This window comes from Montipora capricornis, chromosome 6 (assembly GCF_036669925.1).
Source record: "Montipora capricornis isolate CH-2021 chromosome 6, ASM3666992v2, whole genome shotgun sequence".
Classification (NCBI taxonomy): domain Eukaryota; kingdom Metazoa; phylum Cnidaria; class Anthozoa; order Scleractinia; family Acroporidae; genus Montipora; species Montipora capricornis.
In genome coordinates, this window is record NC_090888.1 from 4,606,637 (window position 1) to 4,616,636 (window position 10,000).

A 10,000-nucleotide genomic window follows, 5' to 3' on the forward strand; every position below is an offset into this window, starting at 1 on the left:
CTTGGGTGCAAGACTTGAAGAAATGCATCCCTCATTTTCAAGACTGTTCCGATATTGGTCGAGAGAAAAATGCATCGTACTGCCAATCACAGTGCCTGGGATATGCTTTTCCTGTTTGTTTCATGAGTAACAGCAAGATAATAAGATTTCGAAATCTGCAATGCGCATTGTGTAACGGATTAAAGCCCAGCAATTTGATGATCGATTGTAGTATTCCAGGTTGGGACCCTTCACCGCCTCTGACCATCCTCTTCGATTTTACGTCTTCCTTCGAGAGCAGGGTTACAGTCAAAGACGAAAAAATGTATCTGGAGCGAAATTTTAAACAAACTTGGCATTGTGCTTCTGACGAAGTGTACGACCCATACGTTGGAAAATGTAAAAGCATTGTCAGTTTACACCGATCACAAATTGTCACGAATGTTTCCCAAAATGTGCAAACAGTACTCATTGATTTCCTGTCAAACACATTCGTTTTCCGGGATAAACAAACAGTATCTGTTGATTTCATGTCAAACGAAACAATACTGTCGAATTTGAACTGCACTTTCGAAGTTTTCAACCAAAGCGATTACGAACAACGACCTAATGGTACCGTCTACATTAAACCTCACCACAAGATATACGGGAGAACGAGGTACACAATTCGCGGCAATATTTTGCTACTTTGCGTCAACTTTTCAAGAAATGCTACAGTGGTGGATAAACAGCGAAGCACAGGCTACCTCACTAAAACGATGCCAACATCTCTCCAAATAATGACTTTCGCTGGTTGCATTACGTCAATGGTGTCCCTCCTTCTCTTGTTGGCAACTTACACTCTATTTTCTGAACTGCGCAACTTGCCTGGAAGGGTCATCATCAATTTATCGATATCTTTGCTGCTGTATCAAGGCGTCTTTCTCGCAGCAATGAAGACTTCCAGTCATGAGCAATGCCAGGTCATTGCCATTCTTCTTCATTACTTTGTCTTATGCTCTTTCACGTGGATGAATGCTATGGCGTATGATGTACACAAGACCTTGACGTCCTCGGGTAAGTAAGCTTAAGAGTACTCTTACTTTTGGGGAAGGGGGCTCTGAGAAAAGTATTTGTTATCTCGGATCATATAGATCATTCAGCACCAAAACACAGAAGATTCCGGCCAAAAGCAGTTATGTCCAGAACTGAATGTTCGTAATTAGGTGCACGCCCGATTTTGATACTCCACGAATTGTCCCTAGTGATATCACCCCCTGTTTTTCTTCATATTTTGAAAGTGTGTTTGCTAAACACCTGACTGGCAAAAATTTGAGCTTTGATTTTTAGCCAAAGGCTGTTGTTCACTTTGAGTGTAAGTTTTGGATTCCATGGTTCGCCATTACTCACGTTCAAAACTGACCGATTGGACCTCAGAGGGTTGTATCTCGGGAAAGGGACGTCATTTTCTTACTAGCTTAAAATCTCAGCGTGTGAACGCAGTTTATTATGTTTGCAAAACAAGAGATTAAAAGTCTGAAAGCCAGACACTTAAGGCGCAGAGACACGGGTTGCATTCTTAAACTAGTGAGTCTCTGATATCATTTTCTCCTCAATCCAGCTCTCTCAAGATTTTAAAATTAGTAATGGCAGACCACGATAAAATAGGGAAATTAAAGTTAAATTAAACAGGTGTCGTTTTGAAATGACGGCTTAAAACTTTGGTCACTTGTTTTTTAGTTAACATAGTTTTAAAATCCAAAGAAAAAGCCGCACTCCTTAAGGGCCCACAGACGGATTTTTCGGGCGTTGCTAAGGAAGTGAAATGTTACTTCCGGTGACTGACGTCATCATATCATGAGCTGACAAGAAAACCCACTCACTGGCAAAAGTCACCGCACAAACTGTTGTTTCAATCGAAGGTTTATCCTCGCCCTTCCTCGCGCTCGTTCACAGATCAACTGCGCATGCGTAAACGAACGGACTTCCGGTTTGAGAAAAAAGCTAAATTTCCGGTGGTTTTAAATTGAATTAAATTTTTTTTTACATGATACGTTTCACCCCCAAATACAGAATATAGCTAAGCATTGATTTTTTAAAATCATCTTTTTTGAAAAAGTTATGGGTATTTCAGTATCGTTTTATGTCTTCAAAAAGAACATTTTTCAAAATAAAAAGAAAACCATGCTTGGCTGGATGCAAAAACGGATACAAATTATCAAACCATCGATTAAATACCCAAATTGCGTAGCACGGAGACAAATTTAGAGTTTTCTTTTATCGGTCACGTGACCATGGGCGTGGTATGATGACATCATATTTAGGGTCATTGGCTTAAAAAAATTGTAAACTGACCAAAATAATGCCAAATTCTCTCAAATTACTGAACCATTACATCCTTAGCAACGCACCCGAAAAGGTACGTCAGTGGGCCCTTAAGTGCCCAACAATGACGTTTTATCGGGTTTAAAAGACGTGCTAGCGTTATTTTTTGGTGAGGGTAAACAACCTCGGTAAATGTAGCTGTTTATCTTTACTTATAGACCGGATTTTGGGGGACACTTTGTGACTTCGATTGTCATGTATTCCCAGACGCGGGCGATGTTGAACTTGGGGAGGAGAGCAAGGGGACACCTTGTGACGCTTATCATGAAGTGGACGTGCACTACCGACTTTCACCCTTTTTCGTAGGCGCGAATAATACGGTTCAATTTGAACGTCATGTGCAGTAAAATATTTTTCACCATTTTTTGCACGCTTGTACAAGTGTTTTTCTAGAATCCTTTACAAAAATAACAATGAGGTTTGAATCGCAAGAATCCGGGGCGCGGTTGTTCAAAAGCCGATTAACGCTAATCCCAGATTAAAAATTAACCAAGGAGTTTATTTCTCCACTAATAAATGCTGTTCCACGTTGATATTCAGCAAAACTTTACATTAGAAGAAGCCAATCTTGAAAAAGAAAAATAAGCAAAACAACCTTTCACCAAAAAGTTGAAAACATGAAACAAAAGTTTACGCTAATCCTGGATTAAGCTAATCGGCTTTCGAACAACCGGGCCCTAGGTTAGAGTTGTTCGGAAGATTTCACCCCGGTGTGTAGCTTTTGTGGGTTTATTGTCCGTTTTCGGATTTCACCATAAAAAAAAACCAACAAAATAATTATTTGGATCGGAAAAAAATGCACTCTTAAATCATGCCTTAACGAATACATATTCTCGTTATTTTGAAGCAGCATTGCGATTAATTAAGTGCTCTTATAACAAGCCGCCCCTGTGTCTTGTAGCACCACAAAGTACAAAGATTAGCTTACAATAGTTACGATGGTTGCGTTTCAAGAAATGCAAGTGACGTCGAGAGAAGTGAAAGAAACGTGGCGGCCTGCGGCTCTTACATCTTACTACTTATTATTCTCTACTTACTCTCGACACGGCTTCCAGTGCATGCCTTAAAACACAACAAAGCACAACAAATCCTTTTTTTTTTCTTTAAAAAAAGGCCGCGTTGGATGCTTACTATTTTAACTGTCCACTACTTCGAACTCTCCTTTACCGATTTGAAGCATTCGAGTGCCATTGTTAAATCGAAGTTTTGCTTAAATACCTAGACGGCGGACGTAGATCGAATCGTCAAGGAAACCACAATAAACGCTTATTGAGATACTGTTTTTTCGGATGGGGAGTTCCTGCTATTGCCGTGTCCATCTTTGTGATCTGTGACCAAATTCTCAGGAAAGGATTGATTGGATACGGTAGGTATGCAGTCGAAATATGAATTTAAACGGACTCTATCACGGCAGTGCAATTCATTCAATTTCCTTTGCGTACAGAGGTACAACCCAATGCAATACCCTTTCACGTAGACAGAAGGCACTCTTTAATTCCAACAGGAACAATAATACTAAAACATTTTAAAACGTGAGGTGAAAACATTCCCTTTTAAATTGTTCAGCTTTTGGAAAATCGAAAGGATGCGTTTAAGGACGTTCGCGCCCATTGCTACTGCGCATCTTTTTGCACATGTCACGCACACGTCATGCATCGTAGACCACGCAAGTAAACACGATGCTAAAGGCGCAAAAATTTTCCACAAGAATGGAACATGAAAGTATGTGGCATCATGGGATAGCTGTGGACCCAGGTCTTCTCGGAAATGTCACGCAAATGGAGTGACAGTGCGAATAGACAATCGCTTTGAGAACCTCGCAGCGATTTTACTCTCTTGAATGCTCGGTGACCCCCATTTTTCTTTCCGTAGATCACTTCCTTTCTTGATTTTGTCCATTTTAACAAAAAACAAAAAAAATCTGTACGTGAGAAGTTACAAATATTTTCCCTTTTATGCTCTCGTGCGACCGAAGTTTTCTTTCTCAGACTAATATGTATCGTTTTTCAAGGTCTATTTCACCTCAGAAAAAGACATCAGCTGCAAAGGTTAATTTAGTTATATTAGTTGTGTTGAACTGAGTACGTTTACCTGATCTAAATTTCACTCATGTAGCTTTTTTATTGCTGACAGTTGTAAGCTAAGATCGTCTTAAAGTAACGCAATCTTCTAAAAATGCACCTCATGATCTCGAAAACGAGCACGGTGACCCCCCATTTTTTTTGCCTTTTTGGCAAAAGTAGATCATTACCTTTCTGCGTGGCAAGTTTAAAAAAAATCTGTACGTGGGAACGTTTTGGGCGCGAACGTCCTTAAATCATATATTGAAAGTTTAACCCACTTTTAACTTTCATTTATTTTTTAAGTAATGGTCTAGATTGTCAATAAATTTTATTCTATTTAGTCTACTTTAATATGCATGCTGGCTTTTTTAATTAACACGCGCGACCCCACCAGCTTCACGCTTTAATGTCCAACGTGAGAATGAACGGGTTTTTTTTTTCGGGCTTCATTTGTAACTGCCGAAGTTGATGGCAACTGCAATAATAATTTTCACTTAGAGTTTTTATATATTTTTTTTTCATCCATTGATCAACAGGAGAAGGAGAGGCTTATTGTTTCATATCCAAACCTGAAGCTGTTCTTTATTCCTTTGTTGCGCCAATTGCATTGATAATGCTCTTCAATGCATTTGCCTTAGTGCATACCGTATTGCACATTGTAAAGACAAGGAAGGTAAGACTAAGCTATTAGATACGGATTTATCAGATTTTTGTATAGCATTCGAAACGATGTACTGGCTAAATCGTTACTGTTTGAGAGCCTCAATTCAGGATGACAACGCTCGCCAAATGAGTGAACATCCTCTCCTCGACTAAAGATGATCACTGCCCAACCAAACATCGACGGGGCTTGTACTGCAAGGCTGGAACTGATGGACGGACAGCTGATCATGAGTGCCTCATTGACAACTGTCAGAGTGACTGCTGAGTAACCGACTGACTGGAACCCCTTAGCCTCATGCCAGTCATTACCAATCAATTAACTGCTTGACTGCTGAGTAGCCGATTTATTTTCGGCAATTAAAGCGGCTCATCAGTGAATAGTAAATGGACAGCTGTTATACCCACCGGAAACCTATGTTTCTCACTACGAAAGAACAAGGGCTACATTGTGAAGATAGCAGAACCATTGGCAAATGCCACTTAAACCAGTATGCGGAAGGAACACACTTTGTATGACGGTTAAGAGTCTTCCTTGCTTGGTGACATTCCAACATTGTCAATGACTGACTTTTATTTTCCAGAGAACGCAGAAGGTCACCAATCAACGGCATAGCACCGGCGTAGCCTTGATTTGCGTCAAAATGGCGTCAGTCATGGGAGTGACATGGATTCTTGGAATCGCTGCCAACGTGCAAGCCTTGTCATTTCTGTGGTACCCGTATGTTGTTCTAAACAGCCTTCAAGGTATTGTGCTCTTTCTTCGCTTTATTTCCTTCATTTGTACGGTTTTTGCTAATCCCTGATATATGACAGTTATGATATCAGCTTAGTTTTTGGGTCAGGACGCATGCAACTCTTACACCGGCTCTCGTGATTGGTTCAGAGAACAAAGGGGCTCAAAAATACACAACAGAAACAATGAGGCCCAACCCTAAACGCATCATGGGCTGTGTCCCATGCTGGCCCAATGAAATTAGCGGAATTAAAGAGCTGAGTGTCATCCATAATTTCTGAACATGGCTTTTCCATTGGAGCAGTCATTATTAAGTGGGGTGATCATGAGGGCTGGAGCACGATAGAATGAGGGGCTCGTTGATTTTTAAGCCGAAGGGAGGATACAAGGCTGCGAGGAGCTTTTAGGGTCAGATACTATTGAGCATAGTCTCCTCTTATTTCCATCCCCTAAGTAATGGTCGTTCCGTGACGTCGGTCTGGGAAGAGAAAACGCAGCGATTTTGAAAAGTCCTCCAAGGGACAGTTTCACGGTTTTGCGCATGTCCAAGCATGTCCAAGCATGTCCAAGCATGACCAAGCAGTTGTAAAGTTTACAGTTTGTTACTGAACCAGATGATGTTTGTTAATCACAGAGAATATTAAAGAAAATACACTGGATGACTGACACCCAAATTTGGTGGAAGATACACAGAAATATGAAATTTACTTTTGACCATCGAATTTATTATACCGGTCGAACATTTTATACTACGTACCAGTTATCTATTGGCATGCAATAGGTTCATAACACAAAGGAAATGAATGCAAAAGTAATTCCGATGAGTAATTCCACTTCTAAGGTGTTGTTCCGTTTTCTGCATCAGTGCTTTCGATTGTTTTAATAACAATGGAATTAAATGGGCTGACATGACAGTTTGCCCATGCGCAGAGACGTGAAACTCTCCCTTTAATTATCTTCCCTAAATTATTAACAGTGATGAGGCCTGGAGCACGTAACTGGTGATGGGCTGGAGGAGCTCCCTAACGTCGGTATAGACAGAAAAAACGACGCCATTTTTAAAAGGCCATAATTAACTTACTTTCATTTCAACTGCGCTCAAATTTTATAATCTGACTATACTTGAGGATCTTTCAGCTTGCAAGATTATCCTCTTTCACATAATCGAACACATTCAACATTTATCGTTTGTTGACTCTCGATGGCAACGTTTTAAATGCTTCAAATTAAACAAGAATTATTCGTTATAATCATCAGTCCCGTAATTTAGTTTCTTTTTGGTACCTTATATTAAGTTTTGTACCTCTCTCAGTATTGTTAATCCAACACCTCTTCTTTGTATGACATGATCACCAGTGTGCATGTTTAAAGGATACTCATTTCGTGTGACTTGATCTTACTGAAAGTTTGGATTTTTGCACTATTATAAGACAAGCCGTTCTGCCTCACGCACCAAAAGTGTGTCATCATCCTCATCGTTATCAAAAACCAGTTCTTAAGCCGTGAAGCTTAGCAATAAATGATTTAACTTCGGTTGCCACCTGAGACCAATCGCAGCGTCAATAAATAAAATTAAGGTGGCTACATACCACCCCAACGGCCAATAATGTGGCGTATAATTTGCCCTATCTGCAGGCGACCGAACCTGGCGTCTCAATGCACGTGTTAATCCTTTATTGTCGCTTTATTTATCGTTTAGATTTCACTTATTTCTGTTGTATCATCCTGTTAAAGTGCCCCTGTGACCAAAAAATCAATTCATATTTTTCTTTGGATTTCAAAACTATGTTAACAAAACACTAAGTGACCCACGTTATAAGCCTTGATTTCAAAAAGACACCTCTTTATTTTAACTGGAATTTTCCTATTTAATGGTCCGCAATTACTAACATTATGTTCTTGAGAGAGCTGGATCGAGGAGAAAATGACGTCAAAGGCTCACTAGTTTAAGAATGCAATACGTGTGTACGCTGCAAAATTAATATGCAGCACGGGGGTTTTGGGCTTTCAGACTTTTAAACTCACGCTTTGCATATATAATAAGCTGCGTTGACATGCTGAAATTTTAAGCTAGTGAGCCTCTGACGTCACGTTTCCCTGGATCCAACCGTCTGAGTTCCAATCGGTCAGTTTTGAACGTGAGTAATGGCGGACCGTGAAATCCAAAACTTACACTCAAAGTAAGCGGCCTTTGGATAAAAATCAAAGCTCAAAATTTTGCCAGTCAGGTGTTAAGCAAACACACTTTCAAAATCTGAAGGAAAAAAGGAAGTGTTTTTCTTGATCACAGGGGCACTTTAAATTATACTAGTCTGTCTTTTTTTTTTCTTAATTTTTCTGACCGTTGACCAGGGGGCTTTGTAAGGGACCTCGTGTCCTATTTCTTTGTCCTCCCTGTGATTGTCATCGCTCAAAATGTCAGAAATAAATAAATAAATAAATAACTGCCTTATCTGAGCTTCAACCGACAGGGTTTTTGACCCTTTTTTTGTTAAGAAAATTCGCATTGCTTGTCGTAGCGATCTGATTGGACGAGATTCAGCTTTGGCGCAGTTTTCGTACATGAAAATTGTTCCACGGCACGCAATGCCTATAGGGTGACGTGGACCTTATAAGGTTGGCCTTCCCGCTCTGTGGTAGATAACCAACTCAACTGACCTTACACTTGAAGTGGGCATGCAGAAAGTGTACCGTTAACTCTAAGAGGCTAGGGTTTCCAAGTAGTAAACATCGAAGGGTTCGTGGCATTTCGTTCGTCCCCTATTCTTAGTGATTTTATTTGTTCGTTGTTCACAGGTCTGTTCATTTTCTTGTCATTTGCTGCCAGTGGAAGGTCCCTGGAGCTATATAGAGCCAAACTAGCCATCTTAAGGAATCGGTGTTCCTCGACTGCAGCGAAAAATACAGCAAGGACAAAGGACAAGATCGTGGTCACTCGGCCCGAAAAAAATCAGAGTCCTGACGTTCAAGATTGCGAAGAGACTCCCCTGTAAAAGCGAGACTTAATAGGGAGTTTAAGAAACCACGATGGCTCCGGCGACGAGAACGTGACTTCAAAATATAAGTTTGAGCTATTCTAAGTATTTCATGATTACATGTATAGAGTTTTCATGTGACGTCACGGCGGTCATGCTGGTGACCCTAAACAAAGGAACGGCGGCCATGTTGATGACCCCAACTAATCCTCCGGGAATTGAGCTCTTTTATCATGCAAATGTTTTCTTTTGTTTCGGTGGGAAAACAAGATTACTGATTACGTGAGAGAAAACACTCTGTTCCATCTTGTTTATATTTGTTTACACAATATGGGCGAAGTGACCTAGAACTGAATTTGTCGGGACGGATTTGAAGTTAAAAAAGAGACTGAAAGATCCACTGTAGTTTGTCCACGTTGTTGTCAGAACCTTAAATTTGGTCATTTCACGTAGCAGTTTTATCGAGTACGGGAGAGAAATGTTCAAAAATGCGAGCTCCTTATGCAGTCTTAAGGCTCTGGGAAAGAAAAATTTTCAATGATGTCCGTTTACTCTTGATAGAGGTAGTTGCAAGTAATACTTATTTCTTACACTGTAGTTGTGTGTAGTCGTTCAGAAGACTGTTGTTTTGTAGCGTCGCCAAAGCGCCGTCGTAATCTTTAAGTCGCTATTTGCTCCAAAATTAAATGGCAAACACAGTAGTTACAGCTTTGGTTTTTGTAGAGAATTAAACAAACAACAATAATAAGAAAATAATCAAACGAAAAATAGCAAGACGAGTAATAATTTTCAATACTAGCCTCGGAGTTAGCTCTGTGATTATTGTTTTTCGAAGGTTAAATAAATTCAAGCCCGGGACTAGAGGTCCTGTGTGCATCATCTGGCTTTAGCATAACTTGTACATGTGATGTTTAGTAATTTGTTTATGAATTAAATATTATCATATGGCCCGTGCGACCACGCAGGCTCTTTCATTGTAAAACTATTGGAAAATCTCCGTACGAGGGCCGTACACATTAGCTCGGGCAGAGCCGGAAAAAACCGTACGGCCCTGCTAGGAACTGACGTACTGCTCCGTGAAATGCGATTTTAGGAGGATTTTGTCACTTTTATATATCTAAGTTATTTACAGCCCAGATAAATTTTCTGTGCAGATTTTTGTTACTTATTTTGTCCAAACTTCATCTTCTGAGTTTTCGTAAATAGCGTAAAGATCCCATATG

At 40.1% G+C, this 10,000-nt stretch overlaps 1 protein-coding gene across 2 annotated transcripts in view; it reads left to right on the forward strand.

The window, feature by feature from the left end:
• LOC138051353 (uncharacterized) overlaps positions 1-10,000 on the forward strand; it is a 27,254-nt gene that overhangs the window by 17,021 nt on the left and 233 nt on the right. Inside the window, exons 7-11 of one of the 2 annotated variants that reach the window (XM_068897549.1) lie at positions 1-1,035; positions 3,566-3,709; positions 4,943-5,079; positions 5,651-5,813; positions 8,599-9,635. The exon at positions 1-1,035 is cut by the window's left edge and continues 377 nt beyond it. In XM_068897549.1, coding sequence (XP_068753650.1) covers positions 1-1,035; positions 3,566-3,709; positions 4,943-5,079; positions 5,651-5,813; positions 8,599-8,795 — 1,676 coding nt within the window. In that variant the 3' untranslated portion in view covers positions 8,796-9,635. Of the gene's footprint in view, positions 1,036-3,565; positions 3,710-4,942; positions 5,080-5,650; positions 5,814-8,598 lie in introns of both variants that reach the window. The other variant, XM_068897548.1, reaches the window with a different exon arrangement.